At 38.9% G+C, this 24,062-nt stretch overlaps 1 protein-coding gene across 1 annotated transcript in view; it reads right to left on the reverse strand.

Annotated features, from left to right (window-relative positions):
* Positions 1-24,062, reverse strand: part of Adat1 (Adenosine deaminase, tRNA-specific 1) — a 224,503-nt gene that overhangs the window by 25,756 nt on the left and 174,685 nt on the right. Inside the window, exons 8-9 of the mRNA XM_090384069.1 lie at positions 9,942-10,120; positions 2,548-2,647 (exon numbers count right to left, since the gene is read on the reverse strand). Coding sequence (XP_090240195.1) covers positions 2,548-2,647; positions 9,942-10,120 — 279 coding nt within the window. The remainder of the gene's footprint in view (positions 1-2,547; positions 2,648-9,941; positions 10,121-24,062) is intronic.

Here is a 24,062-nt window from a genome sequence, read left to right on the forward strand (position 1 = left end):
TAATAAACAGCCAACTGAAATTTTGAAATGGCTTATTTTATACAATTCAGCCTCATCTCACCATGAGGCAATCTAGGGGTCTTTAGTCAGTAAAGATCAATGCAAAGGCCTATTCCAGGAATGGTAAACCTTTTTAAGGGTGCATGCCAAAATTGACAATCTTTTAAAACACTACCCCCGCTTGCCAGTCGGAATTTTTCGCATGCCCCTCAGAAGTCGATATTCAAGACATTTAATCACAATTTCATCAATGTCTTACCACTCCAATTTAAAACAATCACTGCATGAATACAGCTATTTACTGAATGGTGTGATGTCACAACATGCCTGGCAGAGAAAACAGGCATGCTCAGGTCATGACTTAAGGTGGATTCCTGAAGTGATGTTGTTTCGAAGTTTGAAATTTTTCTGGGATGCTCTGAATTCCGCGTGCCACTTTGGGCATGCATGCCATAGGTTCACCACTCCTGGCCTATTAAATTCATCAACAGCAACAGCTGGGTTATCTAAGACATTCCCACACCTATTTTAAACAAGGGCCTTATTTGATTCATTTTCTTCTCCGCTTATTCACATACATGAACAACTCCTTGTCCTCATTCTTCGCTCTCTTATCCAGTGCTTTCTTATACTAGCCTTGGCCACCCTAACCTTTTCCGTGGTACTATTACAGATAAACTTGCAGCTGTTGTACACTTATTGATGAAGGTATATCAGACTTAATGTCAAAGTTTGCAGATGATACCAAGATTGGCAGGGTTGTTAATGACAGTGGACTACTGCAACGGGATCTAGAAAATTTGGGCAGATGGACTGAGAAGCGGCAACTAAAGTTTAACATTGACAAATGCAAAGTACTGCATACGGGTAGAAGTAACCCCAGAGAAATGTACCAACTGTGTGGTACTAACTTAGGATGGTAGAAAATGAAAAGGAACAGGAGTAATTGGGCAGTCAGATGTGAAGTTTTCTGAGCAATGCAGACAGGCTGCCAGAGCAGGTCATGGGGTATTGTCAATGATATACAGGAATTTTGCAAGTAAGGAAAATGAGGCAAGTATCCCTTTGTATAAGACAATGGTGAGGCCATGCCTTGAGTACTGCATGCAGGTCTGGAGGTCTCATTTTAAGAAGGATGTAGAGTTGCTTGAGCGAGTACAGAGAAGGGCAATAAGACTGGTGAGGGGAACAAAGGGGTGGTCTTACCAAGAAAAGCTTAAGTTCTGCAAATTGCAGCGTCTGGAGGCTAGGCACCTGCCGTGTGATCTGACTGAGGTTTGTAATGCCTTGAATGGGTTGAGCAGGCTCAATTCTGATGGGATTCTTCCTCTTGGTCAGATTACAAACCTGAGGGGGCATAAATTGAAATTGAGAAAAGACAGTTATAGATGTGCGGAAATTTGCCTTTAGCCAGGTTGTTGATTGCTGGAACAAACCCAAATCCATCTGTTGTTATGGAAGTTGATAGCTTAAATAAATTCGAGGAGGAACCGGACAAACTTTTAGCTAGAGGGAATAGTTGTGTGAAATGTGAAATTGTTTTTTTTTTTTTTTTTTTTTTTTTTGGCTGATGCTACATAAGTTTGCTTTCTTGCATCATATGCTTCTACTAATGCACTGAGAAGTTGTGCTAGTCAGTTAGTTAGTTAGTTATTTGGTTTTTAGGAGCATTAGCAACTAAGGCCATATTGCTCCGGGATATGCGGTGGTCATTCCCTGACCTTTCCGTATCCTCCGTATTTGGTGGTGACGGGCTCGAACCCCGGTCTAATCAAGAAGCGTGTGCTACGCACTGCTGCTCCTTCCCACCTGGCTACGGAGGCGCCGTTGTGCTAGTCAACTGCTTTCTTGTATTGCTAGCCAGTGGAAAAGATTAAGGCATATTCCTGATGCAGATAACATTCTGTGGGTGGTCAACCTGTGTTCTACTGTTACACCCTATTAGAAAATTAGGAAAGAGTGATTTTCCTTTATTCTGGAAATTAGCATTAGCATTAGTAGAGGCATTTGATGGAAGAAAGCAAGCTTATGCAGCATCAGCCAAAAAAAAAAAAAAAAAAAAAACCCACTTCCACTTCACCCCTCTGTTCGTTCAAAATACCTGTCTGTATTAATCTGTTCTTTCGCAGAAATGAGTCATCCACACTTTCAGTAAATTTCACCTGTCTCTGTTTGCATGGTAGCTACAAGTAGGCCCTAGTTTTGATCAGGGAGTTCAAAAAATTAATTGCTTTAAAAATTTGAGATTACAGAGGCCATGCAAGGCCCCTTCTACTGTAAGGTCTGAGGCTAGTACCTAATGTGCCTGTTAATAAGTATGGCGCTGAACCTAGACAGCAAAAAGACCAAGGAAAGTCCACCCTCAGCAATGAATTAAGAACTACATCCACACACACTTCAATTTTTAGACAATTTCTAACAAGCAGAAATTGATTATGTGCCAGCACATCTAGAGCCATTCCTGGTGGACAAAATATATAAAACTATAGTTAACTAACAACTAGATCTTATTAAAGGAATAACAAATTTTATGAGTTTATATTTTACCTAGAAATATCACTATGCAAGTTTCTTGCTGTAGTACCCTGTTTAAATCCATTAACACCAACTTGTAAAGGCTTTTCAGGAACATTACACCAGATGATAGCTAAATGTAGTGTCATGAATAAATAACAAAAAATGGTAAGGATGTGAAAACACAAATATCAAATCAAATCTTTTCATACATTAAATATCACTCCTATCATCAAAACAAAAGCTATACTCAATTGCCTTGGTAATTATGAAAAACAAAAGAGCTCTTCATACCTTCAACCAAAATTGTGATTTTAATGAACTTTTCTTTTAAATGAAAAAACAGAATGGTATTAAAACCTATAGTACTTAGTATCATGCATGGATTGAAAGAGAAGACACAAGATACTACGATTAGCAAGGGCACATGAAGCAAGAAAGCAAGCTTATATAGAATCAACCAAAAAAAAAAAAAAAATCCTTTATTTCGCCCATCCCTTCCCACCAAATGTTTATCAAGTTCTGCCTTGAATCTATTTAAGCTATCCACTTCTACGACAGATGAAAGTTTGTTGCAACAATCAACCACCCGCTGGATAAAGGCAAACTCCTGCACATCTATCCTACAACTGTCTTTCCTCAATTTGAATCTATGGCTTCTCAAGTGAATATTCTGAGCAAGAGGAAGAATCTCATCAGCATTGAGCATGATGGGATTCTTCCCACTCAAACCATTCAAGGCTTTATACACCTCAATCAGATCACCTTGCAGGTGCCCAATCTCCAGACACTGTAATTTGCAAAACTTAAGCCTTTCTTCGTAAGAGCAACCCTTTGTTCCATTCACTAATCTTGTTGCCCTTCTCTGTACTCATTCCAACAGCTCTACATCCTTCTTAAATAAGGCCTGCAGACCTGTATACAGTACTCAAGGTGCAGCCTGACCATTCCCTTATACAAGGGGATAATCACCTCCTTATCCCTGCTAGAAAAATTCCTGTATATCATTGACAAGACACCATGAGCTACTCTTGCAGACCGTCTGCACTGCTCAGAAAACTTCATATCTGCCTGCATAAATAGCCCCATGTCCTTTTCATTCTCTAACAATGTCACTGTAGTACCACCCAGTTGGTACGTTACTCTGCAGTTACTGCATCCCAAAATGAGTAATTTACATTTGTCAATGTTAAACTTCAGTTGCCACCTCTCAGCCCATCTGCTCAACCTTTCTAGATCCTGTTGCAGCAGTGTACTGTCATTAGTGTCATTAATAACACTGCCAATCTTCATATCATCTGCAAACTTGGACATTAAGCCTGATATACCATCATCAATATCATTTATAAATACAGAAACCAACAATGGACCCAACACTGAAATCTCAGGGACTCCACTAATAACTTTAGTCCACGAAGAGCATTGTCCACTGATTACTACTCTGTCTTCTCCCACTCAAAAATCCCTTTACCCATAGCAGCAATCTGCCTCCAATGTCACACTGCTCCAATTTGTGCAACAGTCTTCCATGTGCAACAGTATCAAAGGCCTTTCTAAGATCGAAATATATGATATCAAAGTTATTCTTTGCATTCAGTTACTTTGTGACTACATCATAGTATCCAATCAAATTAGTCAGACAAGACTTCCCCTTAACAAACCCATGCTGTGTTCAAGCTATAACTGAAGTCTTGTCTAGATGATCCTGCAATGCTTCTTTAACCAGTGCCTCCATTAGTTTCTCTGGAACAGAAGTTAAACTAACAGGTCTGTAATCACCCTTTGATGCTCCTTTGTGGATTGGGGTTGCATTTGCATATCTCCAGTCCATGGGTACCTCCCCTGAGTCAAGGGAAGCTGTCATAATTATGGCTGAGGGTTTGCTTACTTTCTCTGCTGCCTCCTTTAATGTAACTGGAGAGATTCCATCTACCTCAGGTACCTTTCTTATGTTTATCTTCAACAATTTCTCCTGCACTTTATTCTCAGTTATTACAAGATTATCTAGCTTACTGCCAGAGTTGAATACACCTCTGGCATTCCCCTCCCTGAATAACTCCTCATGTGTGAAAGTAAATGCAAAATATTCATCTAGTTTGTTAGCTACTTGAGCAGGATCATCAACAGTTGAACCATCGATATCAAGTGGACCAATCTGATTCATCCCCTTCCTTCTAGAGTTTACATAAGTAAAGAACTCTTTGCTGTTTTTCTTTGCATCCTTTGCCAAAGATTTCTCGTAACCTGCCTAGCCTCCTTTGTGACTTGGTTACAGATTAACTTATATCTATCATAGGCTTCTGTGTCACCTGTTAATTTATATGTATCCCATGCATTTTTCTTCTCTGTCGCACATCTAATTAGTTCATCTGACATCCATTTAGGTCTAAATCATGAACAATATTTCTTTGTTGGTATCAAAAGCCTAGTAGCTTCCAAGATTAATTCTTTAAATGCTTCCCATTTTGAATTTGTTGTTTGTAATATCATCAGTTGGTCCCACAATATAGAATTTAAATACCGTCTCAAACCACCATAGTCACCTTTATGAAAACAAAAACTCTTCCCTTTACCCAGAAGTAACTACCTTGATGGTAGTTACTTCTGTGAATAAATCCCACTTCAGCACACTGTGATCACTGCCACCTAGTGGTTCCCTTATCTGCCGATTCTTGATGCATGTAGAATCACTACTGATAATCAGATCAAGAGTATTATTCCCTCTAGTTGCCTCCCGAACATGCTGCTGTAGAAAATAATCATCCAATAAATCCACAAAAGCCTTGCTAGTGGGTGAGTGACCAACCCACAAATTCCAGTCACTAGAAATTAAAATCCCCCATTATAAGACACTCTGATTTACTGGCCCAGTATTTCTCTGCACAATTACTCATTATACTCATCAGATTCTTTGGCCTATAGCGCACACCTACTCTCATTTTTCCTTTCCCAGTGCTTATGTCACACTAAACAGACTCAACATTGCATTGTCCACCAACATCAATTGGATACTTCTTTAGATTTTATATGTTTCTTAACTAACAGCATAACATCTCCACCCTTTCTGTCCTGTCTATCGTTTCTGTACACATTGTACTCCCCAAATTCCAGTTCTGCAGTGCTTATGTCTGTGTGACACCATGTCTCTGATATCCCAACAATATCTACCTTTGATGTCTTGACTAGCACTTCAAGCTCATCAAATTTATTAACTATACTTCTAGCATTGGTGTACATGCAAGTATACATGCATCTGTTTTTACTCTTAGTTACCCTAACACAGCCCATGTATTTACTTGCTCCACTACAACTCCCAGCAGTCCTGGAAATCCCCACTGCCTTGCTTTCCAGGCTGCTGCTCAATTGCATTTCAATAGTAGTAGCGCAAGAATCACTTTTACCTCTGCCAGTGGCTACTGTTAATCTATTAGTCAGTGTATCCCCACCACAAGCTAGCAGTTTTCCGACCCATCTAACTCTGCCTTGATAGCATCAGCAAATATTCTTGCACTCTTCCTATTTAAGTGTATCCCATCTCTGTAGAGGCACTCTCTCCTGTTAACAAGCACAGACCAGGCTGAGAAAAATTCTACCCCTTGAGCCTTGCACAATCTCTCCAGTGCCGAATTGATCAACAAGGCTCTCATCATATACTCCCTGCTAGCTTGTCTGGGCAGAATTGCAGACACTTTCAAATTCAACCCTAACTCACGGCTTTTTTTTCAGCATTGACTTGTACTTGTTAAGTAATTCCGCTGGTCTCCTACTCTTAATATCATTATTGCCAATGTGTACAACAATATCATCCTTTGTGCCCTTAAAAGTTGATATCTACTCTACAACGTCATCAACCTTTGCCCCTGGCAGACATACCCTTGTCCTGTTCCATCTATCCTTTTTGCACAATATGTTCCCTGTTTCCCTGACAATAGAGTCACCTACAACAACTAGTTCCTTTGGGACCAGCGCATTCTGCCTTGGGGTTTGCCGCTGTGTTGCTTGATGTTCAAGTGCAAGCTCTGGCATTGATGTGGGCAGCTGAGAGCTTGATGGGCCCCCTCAATTTAAATCCTTTGAGGGCATCCACCCTGTCCTTCAAGCTCTCATATGAGTCCCTAACAATGCTGAGCTGGCGCGTGATTTCCTTGCACTCCCTACATCGGGCACACACACAAAGACATTCCCCTTGGCAATATCACGTCCCATTCCTGATTGCTCCACAAACATCAAACAGGCAGTGCATTTCAACAGACTGTGATTCAGAGGACAACTTCTCCCCCCCTCAGTTCTTCCCTGAGCCACAGCACTTCCATTAGTTTGAGCCTTTTGCTTTGCTGCTCTGGTCTGAGTCATGATTTCTATTCAAGTTCAATAAAATTCCAATACAAAATATAACCCTAAACTTATATCTCAATGCAGTTATAACACTATATATATATATGTATTTCTGTATCGAATGTTATCTCCAAATTAAGTTACATGACTTTCTTATCCCCTGTAAACTTATGTATTAATTTATGATGTTACGTTTGTAAAAACTAGGTCGCTATATTCATTTAGTTAAAGTACAATTCAATTGACAATGAAATCTAATACGATTAATAAATTTTACTGATTAATTTATACTACTATACTCGCTATCTAGTTTTCCGTTAAACCTTACGCTGTCTAGTTTTCCGTTAAACTTACGTTGTCCAGTTTTCCGTTAAACTTACGTTGTCCAGTTTTCCTTGGTTTGGTGTACATGCATCGTATAACAATGGCGGCAAGTTACGAATGGCTAATCTAAGGACACAAGGTATTATTTACTTTCCAAATCGCGCTATCTAAATTCAAAATAAACACGGAGCTTGACTAGGTCTATAAGCTACTTATATAATTTAATCTAACAATTAAGTCAATAAAGTGGTTAAGTATAATTAAAAACTTTTCGTTCGCAGGAGCTGCAAAACCTGTCAATAAGCAAACTATAGCATAGCCATAGTTTGCTTATTAACATACTTGTTGATATTAGACTCTAATTTCTCTAGACTATAATTTTCAGGAAATACATATATAGGAAGGTTGTTCCAGAAAACAGAAATAGAAGAAATAACTGCGTAAGAGGAAAAACCTGGTTCTGTAAGTTTGGAGTTGAACAGTGAATTGATGCTGACTGGATCCATCCATTTTCCATTGGAGTATGTATAAGAAAAGGCAAGCAGCAGAAACTGAACATCTATGAGACAGACAATGGAAAGACTTTGTAAGAGATGGGTCATTAATTAACCTTATGCACCCTTTTGAATGGGGTCTAGAAGTTTAAGAAATACCATCCTAGGATTGAGCTTTAGCAGGATTCAAGTTAACTCAATTATGTATACCCCACTAGAAAATTACCCTGAAGTTTGGCATTTAAGGAATTGATGGTGGATGGTCAAAAAAGTTGAAGCTGTTTTGTAGGGCAAGGTTTCTCAAACTGAAGGCAGAAATAGCATGCTATCATGGGCAAAATTATGGATAGGATTTCCCATCAGTGGAAGAGCAACAACCAATGGTGATAGTGTTATATCTGTGAGATGTAACTTGAAAATAACAAGCTGTTGGTTGAGGTTAAAAATCTGTGATTTTTATCTTCAACTTGATATGGTTTTTAATCATTTTCCCAGAGTTATACACTGAGAATCAAAGTCTTTTACTATGAAATATTTAGTGTACATTTTTTATGTAAAATAATATTAAACTACATAATTTACTCTCAAGGGAGTTCTGTGCAAAAGTTCTTATAATTATTCTAATTTCATGTGTTGAATGCATTTCATCCCATTTGTTTCATGATTTCTACTTAGATGACGATATATTTCTCTCTGGTAAATCAGATGGGTTTTCTTCTTTCCTTTATTATATATATATATATATATATATATATATAAATAATGGCTTAAAAGTTAGAATGTAATAACATAAAATAAGAAAATAAATAAATAAATATTAAGCTATCATTAGAGGTTAGCAAAATGCACATCCTCCACATGATGCCCAGATACAACTGATAATTAATATAAAATTAAAACATAAGCCAGTAGTATGGTAAAAAACTGTAGAGCAAAAGTTAACATAAAAATAAATCAACAGGGAGGGGGAAGTAATTATATATATAATTTATATAATTATATAAATATTTAATACTAAATTATTTAATATTAAAAGTATTTAATACTAAATTATATATATAATTTACTTCCCCCTTGTAGAGCAAAAGTTAACATAAAAATAAATCAACAGGGAGGGGGAAGTAATTATATATATAATTTAATATAATTTATTTATATTAATTATATATATAATTACTATATTATACATATAATTTCTATAATTATAAATATTTATATAATTATTTAATACTAAATTATATATATAATTTACTTCCCCCCCCCTCCCTGTTGGTTTATTTTTATTTTGGCGTTCTGTTTGACCAAAAGATGTCCTTTGTCAACCAGCTCGACAAAATCAGTACCAAATTTTCTCGTCTACGGTGGATCTCAAAGCAGCAGCTGCTACACGTCCAAAATCCTCTCACTGTTAAAAGGTTCATCACCTCCACCGTCTACCCCACCATTCTGTATGGTGCAGAAATATGGGCCTCTGCTGCACCTACAAACCTCAAGCGGGTGTATACCGCTGAATACTGGTTACTGAAATGGGCCAATAACAAGCTTCGGCTACCTCCCGCTAACACAATCACCATGATGGCACAAGCACTTTACATCCCGAGGATGGAGTTCCTGATTGTGGAAAACAGGCTGGTCTTCACAGCCAAACTATTCACAGCCAGATATCATCTCCAAATATTTGGAACGCTTGCTCTTGGAAGATTCCACAGCCAAGTCTAAGGTCGGTACCAGCACTTGTGGCTCACCACAACAGACTTGTACTCACTGAGAGATTTCTTCCCAAGCAGATGCTTGCCACCCTCAACCGTGTGGACGCCGACATCGATAGCATAATAAGTAACAAGAAGGACAGACACAACTTTATCAAAGCCCTTGAACCCTGATATATTGTCAAGTTGTATTTGTTTTCTTTATTTGTGTCTAGCTCTGTGTTGTTATGCTGTATTTGTATTTATTTTGCATTTGTGATCGGTATTTTGTAGCCTTTTGTATGTGTTCGCTGTATTTTGTAGCCTTTTGTATGTGTTCGCTGTATTTCGTAGCCTTTTGTATTTGTACGCCGTACTTATCTTTTCTCTAACTGCTATATGTAAACCCCTGGCGCTCGTTGCTGTGATGGGATATTGTGCTGTAACTCTACTTCACAATAAAGATTTATTTATAAATCGTACATCCAACTAAAAAAAAAAAAAAAATTCTCAACCAGGAATCTTTAAATATAAAAAATTTTAAATCTAGGCATAGATAATAATGAACAATAATAAATCAACTTACCAGAACCACAAGGCACAGCTATGGGAGTTCCCTCCTTTAGACTTTCTTGGCAGTGTTCAAATTTCAGATGTGACTGTATTAATACAGGAACTGAACAACAATAACCCACAGGAAATTCAGTTATGTTTGCAACTCTATCAATTACAGCCCGATAGAAAGCTGCATAATTGAATGGACAGCTGAAAACAATATTACATCTAATTAAATAGTAAGAAAGTTTGGAAAATGAGACGGGGAGGGTAAATGGGCTTTTGTCCATTTGCTAGATACCAAGTTACAATTCTGATAAACAATAAGTGTAAAAATATTTCTATGTTATATAATGCAATCACTATTATTTACAAACATATTAAAACTATTATCAATTTTTAACTGAGATTTTAATATCACTTGACATGCCCAATCTTAAAAACTTTAAAGCATCATTGGGTTTTCATATATAGCATTAGTAGAGGCATATGATGCAAGAAAGCATGCTTATGCAGCATCAGCCAAAAAAAAAAAAAAAACCCGCTCCCATTTCACCCCTCCGTTCATTCGAAATACCTGTCCAGCTCAGCCTTAAATTTATTTAGGCTATCAACTTCCACAACAAGGGATGGAAGTCTATTCCACCAACCAACTACCCGCTGGCTAAAGGCAAACTTCTGCACATCTATCCTACATCTGTCTTTCCTCAATTTGAATTTATGACCTCTCAGGTGATTATTCTGAGCAAGAGGAACAATCCAATCAGCATTGAACATACTCAATCCATTCAACATTGAACATGCTCAATCCATTCAAGGCTTTATACACTTCAATCAGATGACCTCGCAGGTGCCTAGTCTCCAGACAGTGTAATTTGCAAAATTTAAGCCTTTCTTCGTAAGAGAAACCCTTTGTTCCATTCACTAATCTTGTTGCCCTTCTCTGTTATACTTCTTAAAATGAGGCCTCCAGACCTGTATACAGTACTGGCCTGACCATTGCCTTATACAAAGGGATAATCACCTCCTTATCCCTGCTATAAAAATTCCTGTATATCATTGACAAGACACCGTGAGCTACTCTTACAGACTGTCTGCACTGCTCAGAAAACTTCATATCTGCCTGCACAATTACCCCCAGGTCCTTTTCATTCTCTACCATTGTCAGTGTAGTACCACAAAGTTGATACGTTACTCTGGGGTTACTGCTTCCCATATGCAGTACTTTACATTTGTCAATGTTAAACTTCATTTGCCACCTCTTAGCCCATCCGCTTAACTGGCCTGACCATTGCCTTATACAAGGGGATAATAACCTCCTTATCCCTGCTAGAAAAATTCCTGTATATCATTGACAAGACACTATAGTGGAATGAATGCTCTCTAAGGAGATAGCAATAACCATGAAAATGACGTTAGTCTAGTAACATCAGATTACAAATAAATGGGCCTCTCAAACAGATACTTTGGTCTCTGCATTTGACATTTTTGCTATAAGACTTTTCATGTTGTGGGTGTGTGTGTGTGTAAAAGCACACACCATTTGCATGTAGATTCTGCTAGAAATACATGCATAAAAAAAAAAAACAATGCACTATTCTTAGTTAAACATATGAAGAGGTAAAAAAGTTTCTTCCTTGCATCTCATTAGCTATTTAGGCCGACTTTTGTTGAACCAGTAAAAAACAATCGCATCTTGAATTTTCTCTAAGCTGTCGCCCTCCAACCACTCACAAACCAACCACTCACAAACTTACAATTCGCTGGCTGCAACAAAATTTCATATAATAATTTGAATTTATGATCCCCTAGTTCCAGTATCATTTATAGATATCAATCGGGTTTCCTTTAAGGCATCGTAATCCAAGTTTTGTAGCTCATATATTCAAAATCATTCTTACACAGAATGATTAAGATGATTACACAGATAAATGTGTGTAAATCAGTTATTAATTACACTGATGAGCCAAAACATTATGACCAGTGAGTCGTTATGCAAATTGAAGGAACTGCAGGTGAACTACTGCACGTGCGCAGGTCGCGACACTGTATAAAAAACACCTGATACTGAGCTCCATTAATCACTGTTACTCTTGTTCTTCAGATGGGTAAGGTAGTAGACTTAAGGAAGTTTGACAAAGGCCAAACTGTAATGGCCAGATGACTGGGTCAGAGCATATCCAAAACAGCATGGCTGGTGGGGGCTCATTGTCGGCTGTGGTTAGTACGTACCGAAAGTGGTCCGAGGAGGGGAAACCCACAAACCACTGGCGAGGTGTTCGTCGACCTCAGCTCGTCGATGCTCGAGGTGAGCAAAGGCTCTCCTGGATGGTATGTAGCAACAGAAGGGAGACTGTGGCACAACTCGCCGGTAATTGGAATCCTGGTGACAGGAGTAATATGTCACAACACACAGTACATTGAACCCTGCTGAAAATGGGGCTGCGTAGCTGCAGGCTGCTCAGATTGCTCATGCTAACCACCGGCGACAGCACCTATAATGGGCATGCGAGCATCAAAACTGGACCTTGAGTGATTGGAAGGTCATCTGATGCGATGAATCATGTTTCCTGTTGCACCATGTGAACGGCCGGGTACGTGTGCATCGTTTACCTGGGGAAGTGATGGCGCCTGGATGCCCCATGGGATGAAAACAAGCCGGTGGAAGACGTGTCATGTTTTGGGCCATGTTCTGCTGGGATACCCTAGATCCAGTCATCCATGTGCCGGGCACTCTAACGTCTAACACCTATCTAAACATCATTCAACTTGGCCACCGCAGTAGCAAGTTCAACAGCAGTGAAAAGATCAAAGTCTAGGGTGATCAAAGTCCAGATCTAACCTTCATAAGCGGCACTGTCTACTCGAATCTCAATTTGATGCATATTGTCAAGATTGGGATCATCTTTGGGAAAGATGTGTTCAATGATTTTCTCAACTGTTGAGTGCCAATCATATATTTCACAGTTTTGATATTGCGCTGTTTTGTATATATTCGGGGATAATTTTGTTCCTACATCTTGTATATGATGTCCCCATGGGCCAGTGTTCCCTGCTGGGGAAACCAATTGTCTCCAACACCTTAATTTGTTCTCCACGATGGCTTTATGGTAGATTTTTCGCTTCTCCTTTTACTCTTGCTTGAGAGCAAGAACTTCAGGATCAGGCCAATGCCTGTGTCATTGAAAGGCTCTCTGTGCTACATGTTTTCCGAGATTGGTAAATTCCTGTGTCCACCAAGGAGTATGAGGAGTGTGCACTTTCTTTCATTTGGCAGCATTTTCAGTGTCTCTGAAGAGGGACTGGAGCTGTCGCTTTGAAGTCAAGGTTCATCATCAGCCATTTTCAATCCACTGCAGGATGAAGGCCTCTCCAGCAACTTTCCAGTTCCTTCTGTTTTGAGCACTGCCCATCCATTTACTACCCACAAACTCATGAATTTCATCTATCCATCTATTATTTTCTTAGTCCATCTGTCATCATGTCTTCGAGCTGTGTCCTGCCCAGGACCATTTTAATTCTTTAGTTTTGATAAGAATGTCCTTTACTTGAGTTTGCTGCCTAATCCATGCGTTTCTCTTCTTATCTAACAGTCTGATTCTCAATATAATTCGTTCCATTCTTCGCTGTGTAGTTTTCAGCTTCTCTTCCATTCTTTTGGTGAGTGCCCAAGTTTCACTTCCATAAGTCATGGTGGGGAGTATACATTGGTTCATTATTTTACGTTTCAGACAAACTGGGATATTGCTCTTCAGTATTTGACTATATTTCCTGAATGCTATCCATCCAAAATTTATTCTTCTCTTGACTTCCAGCCATTTATCATTATTACAGCTAATAACTTGTCCCAGATAAGTATATGACTCCACCTTTTCAATTACTGCTCCTTCAATCATTATTTCCCTTTCTGTGGCATACTTGTTCATCATTACTTTTGTTTTAGCCATATTCATCTTTAATTCAAAATCCTTACTAACTGTGCATAACTGATTAAGATTTTCCTCTAATTCTTTGGGATCATGGCTTATGACCACAATGTCATCTGCAAATCATAAATGGTTTAGGTACTCTCCGTTCATATTCACTCCTTTCTGCAACCAGTCTAATCTTCTGAAAGCTTCCTCAAGGGCAGCAGTAAACAGCTTCGGAGATATTGTGTCTCCTCGTCGAACTCCTTTCTCAATTTTAAATTTCCTACTGTCTTTGTCTAGTCTAATGAAGGAGGTAGCACTCTCATATATTTTCTTCAAAATCATAATATATGGGGTATCTATGCCTTGTCTTTCCAGTGCCCGAAACATTGCCTTATGCTGTATGGAGTCAAATGCCTTTTCATAATCCACAAATGCCAAGCATAATGGTGTTTTATATTCATTTGCTTTCTCCATTAGCTGTGATATTACGTGAAGGTGATCCATAGTTGAGAATCCTGTCCTAAAGCCAGCTTGCTCTTTCGGTTGATTCTCATCAAGTATTCTTTCTAATCTGTTAGTAATGACCCTTGTGAACAACTTGTAGATGTGGGATAACAAGCTAATTGGTCTATAATTTCCAATTTCTGATTTATCTCCTTTCTTATGCAGCAAAACTATGATTGCATTATGAAACTATGATTCCACTGCTTAGGCATCACACCTTTTGTAATGCACTTTGTGAAGAGCCTTGCAAGTTTTTGTGTTATGTCTCTTCCTCCCAATTTTAACAACACTACAGTAACTTCATCTTCCCGGGGCTTTCTGATTCTTCATTTTCTTCAATGCATGTTCTACCTCATCAGGAAGAATATCGGGTATGTCGTATGTGTTGCTACTTTGCAATCTATCTTCCCCACTGTTGGCATCATTCCCCTGCTCCTTGTATAATTCTCTATAGTAGTCTTCTGCTATTTGAATTATGCCTTCTCTGCTGTTCATAAGTACACCATCGCTATTCTTCAGTATCAGTATCATTTGTCTTTCTGTATTACTGCTCATGGCTGCTGATTTAAATCCTTTGTTTTCCCTCAATGTTTGTTCTACTTTTCTTGTGTTAAATCTTCTTATGTCCTCTTTGAGTCTCTTTCTAATGGCTTTGCATAACTCAGTATACTCAATTTTCTCCCTGTCAGTGTTTTTCTTGCTCTTCATTTGTCGTCTTCAGTTCATCATGACAACTGTTTCTTGACTAATTTTTTCTTCTTTGGATTTCTTTTTCCCTATAGGTTTCTTGGGCTTTATAACTTCCAGAAAATTATAATATTCCTCGTCAATATCTTGGTCCTGAGCAGTCTGCAGAAGCTCAAACTTGTTCTTAAGTTCCAGTACATACTGCTTTTTCTCCTCCTCTGTTATCTGAAAGACCTTTGTATTATTTACTCGAGTCAGTTTTTTCCTTTCCTTTCCTGTCCTACGTCTATATCAAGTGTGCATCTTACCATTCTGTGATCACTTCCAACATTTACCTTATTCAGGACGGTTAAATCCTTCACAATATATCTTCTGTTAGTGAGGATGAAGTCAATTTCATTAGTTGTTAATCCATTTGGACTCTTCCATGTCCACTTTCTGTTCACCCTTTTCTTGAAAAAGGGTTCAGGTTCAGAGATGCTCTAAATTTAGCCCAATTCATGTTTTGGATTGAGAATCTTCTAAGGTCCCCCAGATTGTTGCCATTGTTCTTTGGTGCTGCAGCTGTGATAATGAAGGAGATGGCACGGTGGTCACTGTTAGAAATGTCTGTAAGAACGTCCCACGCTGCAATGTGATTAGAACTAGGGGTGAGGTTAAGGTGAGGTCAATATTGGACTCCCCATGCACATGGTTATCAAATGATTGGAGATGTGCAAATGTATGCCCCAATTCACAAAGGGGGATCGAAGGGTGACACGAGTAATTACAGACCAGTTATTTTAACTTCTGTTCCGGGTAAAATAATGGAGTCACTGGTTAAAGATGCATTGCAGGATCATCTAGACAACACTGCAGCAATAATTCAGACACAGCATGGGTTTGTTAAGGGAGTCTTGTCTTCAAATTTGATAGGATATTATGATGTGGTTACAAAGGAACTGGATGCAAAAAATAATTTTGATATCATATATTTGAATTTCAGGAAAGCTTTTGACACTGTTGCACATGGAAGACTATTGTACAAATTGGAGCAGAATGGTATTAAGAGTAAGTTGCTACAATGGATAAAAGGATTGTTGAGTGGGAGAAGACAGAGGGTGCTAATCAATGGGTGCTGCTCTTTGTGGACTAATGTTATTAGTGGAGTCCCACAGGGTTCGGTGTTGGGTCCGCTGTTGTTTTGTATATTTATCAATGATATTGATGAAGGTATATCAGGCTTAGTGTCGAAGTTTGCAGATGATACAAAGGTTGGCAGGGTTGTTAATGTCAGTAATGGCAGTGTGCTACTGCAACAGGATATAAATAATTTGGGCAGATGGGCTAAGAAGTGGCAACTGAAGTTTAACCTTGGCAAATGCAAAGTACAGCATATGGGTAGAAGTAACCAACTGTGTGGTACTACACTTACGGTGGTAGAAAATGAAAAAGACCTGGGAGTAATTGTGCAGTCAGATATGAAGTTTTCTGAGCAGTGCAGACAGGCTGCCAGAGCAGGACATGGGGTTTTGTCAATGATATATAGGAATTTTGTTGGCAGGGAGAAGGAGGCGATTGTCCCTCTGTATAAGGAAATGGTCAGGCCATGCCTTGAATACTGCGTACAGGTCTGGAGGCCTCATTTTAGGAAGGATGTAGATTTGCGTGAGCGTGTACAGAGAAGGGCAACAAGATTTGTGAGGGGAATGAAGGGATCCTCTTACTAAGAGAGGCTTAAGTTCTGCAAATTGCAATGGCTGGAGACTAGACACCTGCACGGTGATCTGATTGAGGTGTATAAGGCCTTGAATGGGTTGAGCATTAGCATTAGCATTAGCAGAGGCATTTGATGCAAGAAAGCAAGCTTATGCAGCATCAGCCAAAAAAAAAAAAAAAAAAAAACCCACTTCCACTTCACCCCTCTGTTCGTTCAAAATACCTGTCCAGCTGAGCCTTAAACTTATTTAGGCTATCAACCTCCACCACAAGGGATGGCAGTCTGTTCCACCAACCAACCACCCGCCGGCTAAAGGCAAATTTCCGCACGTCTATCCTACATCTGTCTTTCCTCAATTTGAATTTATGCCCTCTCAGGTGATTTTTCTGAGCTAGAGGAAGAATCCCATCAGCATTGAGCATGCTTAAACCATTCAAGGCTTTATACACCTCTATCAGATCACCTCGCTGGTGCCTAGTCTCCAGACACTGTAATTTGCAAAACTTAAGCCTTTCTTCGTAAGAGCACCCCTTTGTTCCATTCACTAATCTTGTTGCCCTTCTCTGTACTCGTTCCAGCAGCTCTACATCCTTCTTGAAATGAGGCCTCCAGACCTGTATACAGTACTCTAGGTGTGGTCTGACCATTGCCTTGTACAATGGAATAATCACCTCCTTATCCCTGCTGGAAAAATTCCTGTATATCATTGACAATACTCCATGAGCTACTCTTGCAGCCCGTCTGCACTGTCCAGAGAACTTCATATCTGCCTGCACAATCACCCCCAAGTCCCTTTCATTCTCTACCACTGTCAGTGTAGTACCACAGAGTTGATACGTTGCTCTGGGGTTGCTGTTTCCCATGTGTAGTACTTTACATTTGTCAATGTTAAACTTCATTTGCCACCTCTCAGCCCATCTGCTCAACCTTTCCAGATCCTGTTGCAGCAGTGTAGTGTCAGTAGTGTCCTTGACAACCCTGCCAACCTTTGTATCATCTGCAAACTTGGACATTAAGCTTGATATACCATCATCAATATCATTTATAAATACAGAAAACAATAATGGACCCAACACTGAGCCCTGAGGGACTCCACTAATAACATTAGTCCACGATGAGCAGTGTCCATTGATTACCACTCTGTCTTCTCCCACTCAACCACCCCTTTATCCATAGCAGCAATTTGCCTCCAATGTCACACTGCTCCAATTTGTGTAGCAGTCTTCCATGTGCAACAGTATCAAAAGCCTTTCTAAGATCCAAGTATATAATATCAAAGTTATTCCCTGCATCCAGTTCTTTTGTGACTGCATCATAGTATCCAATCAAGTTGGTCAGGCAAGACTTCCCCTTAACAAAACCATGCTGTGTCTGAGCTATAACTGAAGTCTTGTCTAAATGATCCTGCAGTGCTTCTTTAACCAGTGCCTCCATTAATTTTCCTGGAACAGAAGTTAAGCTCACAGGTCTATAGTTACTTGTGTCAGCCTTTGATCCTCCTTTGTGAATTGGGGTCACATTTGCACATTTCCAGTCTATGGGTACCTCCCCTGAGTCCAAGGAAGCTCTCATAATTATGGCTAAGGGTTTGCTTACTTCCCTTGCTGCCTCCTTTAATATAACTGGATAGATCCCATCCACCCCGGGTGCCTTTCTTGTGTTTATCTTCAACAGTTTCTCCTCCACTTTACTCCCAGTTATTTCAAGATTCTGTAGCTTACTGCTAGAGTTGAATACACCTCTGGCATTCCCCTTGCATGCTGAATTCTGATGGGATTCTTCCACTTGTTCAGATTACGAACCTAAGGGGACATAAATTCAAATTAAGGAAAGACAGATGTAGAATAGATGTGAAGAAATTTGCCTTTAGCCAGCAGGTGGTTAATTGCTGGAACAAACTTCCATCTGTCATTGTGGAAGTTAATAGGTTAAATAAATTTAAGGAGGAACTGGTCAAACATTTAGTAGGAATGGTTGTGTGAATTTTTTTTTTTTTTTGGCTGATGCTGTATAAGCTCATACACTTGCTTTCTTGCATCACATGCCACTACTACTACTACATAAAACACACAACAATATTTTCGGTAATATGGATTAGCATCGAACTACGCAATGGCCGCATGAAGTCAGTGCGATGGTCGAATAGTGGGAGATCTTATAACTGCGTAGGTAGATTATGTACTGAAAAGCTGAATTATATACAGATCTTTCAGCGTCCAATCACAATTCCAGCTGGATTGATGCCTGCTCCTGTCACATTCACCTCAATCGCATAGTATGTTCGAATTAATATTGTTCGAGATCAATAGCATACGATACCATAAGAACTGGTTAAATTTTAGCTGGGCGGTCAGTTAAATTCACCAGGTGGTGCTTCCATTCAATAGGTCTAGGGAGAACACTGATTACTGTCATCATCAAATACTTAGCACAGTAAACTGGCCTACACTGAAAAAGTGCTTCATTAACTGCATAATGTGGTGTATAGTTCACCATACAGCATGTAAAAATTAATGCAACCAAAAAGTGAGATGTAATTTCTTTCATTTTGGTAACCATGTGCAATTCTTCAAAATCTTCACATCAATGACAATCTCTGCATGCAGAATAGTGGTTAGGCTACAAATAACATAAATGTAGCCTAACAGAATAGTTAGGCTACATTTACACAAACTCATTCATACCAGTTTGTTCATGACAAAGCAATTATGACATATTCCTCGAACATGTATTTATAGTAGAATAATGCTTTCATTCAAAGTTATGTGAATATCACAGCTGAATTTGATAAAAATATCCTAATTCATCAGTATCAAAATAAAGCAACAATTTCGCAATTAGTAATTAATTTTCATGAAACAACAAAAAAGGATTAAAATGGGGGGAATAGAACTAAGCACCCTTCATTGCTAAATGAAGAAAAACTTGAAAAATTTTACATGTTAATCAACATTTATTACTGCTACCCAAAAAATTGGAATCCCATACAGGTATGACCAAGGGGCAATTAAACAGATCATAATTTTATTTGTATAATGCATGAACTTCATAAAGCAAACAGATTACTTACATCAATAGTCAAAACAGCAGATTATGAGTAATAAAAATCCTGATGTTTTCATGAAGAGTCCTTGCATTCTCCAAAAATTGAGGCATGGTATGGCATTTTATTTTGCTGAGTGACAGAACTTCTCTTTTTCAAGAATGCAGCTGAAGGAAATGCATACCAGGATTTTTGTGCTGCTTGACAATGACAAACATTATTAATGGTTTGAGCAATATAGGACAACTTGTTTCATCCAACGAAACAATGAAAATGCTAAGAGACCTTTTCAATGACCATATGATATCTAAAAATGTGTTCCCTGAACAGTAATTGCGACTTAACAACATGGTTACTATTTGTGGGTGGGGCTTGTCAAGAGGCAAAGTGCATAAAAAAAAAAAAAAAAATCTCTATACATTACAGGAACGAAAAAGTAATACACAGAAAGAAATTGTGAACATGGACACTCAAACATTAGTAATGACAATTGAAGCAACAAAGCAATCTTAGCAGCAAAATAAACAAAAACGCCATGTGTATCCTATCAGCAAAATAAACAAAAACGCCATGTGTATCCTATACACATGAAAAATGTTTTATGTGAAAACATCTTTAACGAAAATCAGAACTGTTTTAAAATCGAACAGCTAGAACCAAAATTATGAATGATGTAAAGTTTTATGCTCATGCCCACTACTTACTCTACCGAATCAACATTAGTAACATTGGCATCTTACTTCAGTCCAAAATATTTAGTATGAACGATGTAATGTTTTATGCACATGTCCACTATTTACTCTACAGAATCAACATTTGGAAGAGGTTAGCAAAATCCAAGCCAATATAGCTTGAATTGTATTCGATTGTAGTCATTTGTTGAATAGTATGATTGCAACAATACAAGTATTTGTATTGCTGCAATCTGCATTTTCATTACATTCCAGTGTTAAGTGCCACTATAGATGTTTTCACATTAATAATTTTTGGAGCAGTGAAAGGGACTGAATGCCACAATGCTATAGTCTTTGTGTTCAATGATGCCTAAGTCAAATGCAGAGCACTGTTGAGAGTATCAAGCCAACCTAACAAAATAAAGATGGAGGTAGCAATGAGCGAGAAAAACGACAAAGGCTATCAAGATTGCATAAAAGACAAACAAAAAAAATCAAGCTTTGGATTTAGCAATGCCACTGCTCCATCTAACAATAATGTACCCCAAGTGAGTATTAAGTATGTCCAATGGAACATTTCTCCAACTACTATTTACAAAAGAACATGCATCAAGAGTTTGAAAGGATATTTACGAAAAATGATTTCTGTTCTGTATGCTACATTTGCGATCAGCTATGGTTCAAAAAAACTTCAAAGAAACCACCTGCTAAAGATGAACCATTGGTTGGTTGGTTGGTTGGGTTAGAGATTTATTAGGTGCAACAGCAACTATGGCCATAGTGCACCATTCACTGATATGCACTGCATTTCCCAATGTTAAGGTCAATGGGATCCATGTGTGTAATAGCTGTAGAGGATCACTTAAGAACACTATTCCAGCACTAAGACAAACAGCTTTGTCTACCCAGAAATTCCATTGAATTTACCAAAGTTGGAATTTATGACAGAGGCTTATTTCTCCTCGCTTACCATTCATGCAAATAAGATGCCTGAGACACGCATATGAACAATATGTTATTCTGGGCCAAGTGATTATGTGCCTGTTTCGGTCAACACAATGGTCCATCGCTTGCCAAGGGAGATTGGCTGAATCAGGCACATTGATCACTTGGCCCAGAATGCCGTGTCTCAGTCGCCTAATTTTTGTGCATATAAAATGCAAAAAAGTATACAAGTCCAGCTATTTGATCAGGTTAGTAAGAAAGTGAGTGGTTAAAGCATGGCTTCAATATTTGGTCAACACGCCTCTCTATCGATTGTATCAAATCACAATCAATCAGTCATTCTTTGATGACAGTCACATGGAAATTAAATTGACTAAAGATGACATAAGAGAAGCAGTTCCAATCGAAGAAAGTCTCATCGCTATGTATCAATAAATAAACGATGATAAATATCTTATCGCCCCAGGAGAAGCCAACGTACTACAAAGCTTACTGTTTGATAAGTATGCAGAGGAACTGTCCTTTCCCAGCATTTATCTTGGACAATTCAGAAAGTTCAGAGAGAATTTACGTGTGACTCTGTTCATGATGGCAACAAGTGAGCTCAGACGATCTGACCGACACAGCATTACTCCATACCATCTCCTTTACATAGCAATGAAGGTAATGAGATTGAGATTGACTGTGGCTTTCAAATACATAGGTAAAGATACAAACCTGACCTGAGAGTAAGTTCAATCCAAAGAATACATTAACAGCTGTATCGAACACAATTTGGCCTTCCTAAATCGGTTGGTCGCACTTGCTTCAGCTATTGTAGAAGCTACAGAATAAGGGTGCAATATCAGTGAGGACAATGTGAGCAACTTTGACTTCGTGCAGAAGGCAATGCTAGTGAACAAAGATGCTGTAACTTGTACAATATACTTCAAGAAGATTGTGGATGTAATTACGAACATACTGCAGTAGAAATGGTATAGTCCTTTTGGTCAATTTTATGCGGTCCAACTTTTTCAAGTGCATAGAATTTCAACATCGTGGTAGCCCACACGTGCACATTTTGCTTTGGCTAAATAACACACCCAAAGATCTTTTGGGCAAGAACAAAGACGACACCATCACAATGATCAACAAGTTAGTGTGTCTCTGCTAGCAAGGCTTCATGGAATATCAAGCTTCAAACTCAAACATACATTCATGTTACAAGAAAATAACACCTGTTAAATGACAGACATGTTGATTTGAAGCATCATTCATGCCTTGTCGCATGAATGGTAGTGCTTCAAATCAACAAAATTGTGATTTTTGGTCTGGTGATTTGAGAGCCAAACAGGAAATTATGTTGAATGCCGCCATTTCTGTCACCGACACCTCTGACTAACACCCATTTTGTCCTCTTGGAATTCAGTATCCTGTTCCCATTTTGCGACACATCATTTTCGTGTGGCAAAATCGTGACAGGATCATTTAGACAACACTTCAGTTATAGCTCGGACACAGCATGGTTTTGTTAAGGGGAAGTCTTGCCTGACCAATTTGATTGGATACTATGATGCAGTCACAAAAGAACTGGATGCAAGGAATAGCTTTGATATTATATACTTGGATCTTAGAAAGGCTTTTGATACTGTTGCACATGGAAGACTGCTACACAAATTGGAGCAGTGTGACATTGGAGGCAAATTGCTGCTATGGATAAAGGGGTGGTTGAGGGGGAGAAGACAGACAGTGGTAATCAATGGACACTGCTCATCGTGGACTAATGTTATTAGTGGAGTCCCTCAGGGCTCAGTGTTGGGTTCATTATTGTTTTCTGTATTTATAAATGATATTGATGATGGTATAGCAAGCTTAATGTCCAAGTTTGCAGACGATACAAAGGTTGGCAGGGTTGTCAAGGACACTACTGACACTATGCTGCTGCAACAGGATCTGGAAAGGTTGAGCAGATGGGCTGAGAGGTGGCAAATGAAGTTTAACATTGACAAATGTAAAGTACTACACATGGGAAACAGTAACCCCAGAGCAACATATCAACTCTGTGGAACTACACTGACAGTGGTAGAGAATGAAAGGGACTTGGGGGTGGTTGTGCAGGCAGATATGAAGTTCTCTGAGCAGTGCAGACGGGCTGCAAGAGTAGCTCATGGAGTATTGTCAATGATATACAGGAATTTTTCCAGCAGGGATAAGGAGGTGATTATTCCCTTGTATAAGGCAATGGTTAGGCCACACCTAGAGTACTGTATACAGGTCTGGAGGCCTCATTTCAAGAAGGATGTAGAGCTGCTGGAACGAGTACAGAGAAGGGCAACAAGATTAGTGAATGGAACAAAGGGGTGCTCTTACGAAGAAAGGCTTAAGTTTTGCAAATTACAGTGTCTGGAGACTAGGCATCGGCGAGGTGATCTGATAGAGGTGTATAAAGCCTTGAATGGTTCGAGCATGCTCAATGCTGATGGGATTCTTCCTCTAGCTCAGAATAATCACCTGAGAGGGCATAAATTCAAATTGAGGAAAGACAGATGTAGGATAGATGTGCGGAAATTTGCCTTTAGCCAGCGGGTGGTTGGTTGGTGGAACAGACTTCCATCCCTTGTCGTGGAGGTTGATAGCCTAAATTAGTTTAAGGCTCAGCTGGACAGGTATTTTGAATGAACAGAGGGGTGAAGTGGAAGTAGGTTTT

The sequence above is a fragment of the Mastigoproctus giganteus genome, chromosome 10 (genome assembly GCF_048544385.1).
Source record: "Mastigoproctus giganteus isolate SK-2022 chromosome 10, ASM4854438v1, whole genome shotgun sequence".
NCBI lineage: Eukaryota > Metazoa > Arthropoda > Arachnida > Uropygi > Thelyphonidae > Mastigoproctus > Mastigoproctus giganteus.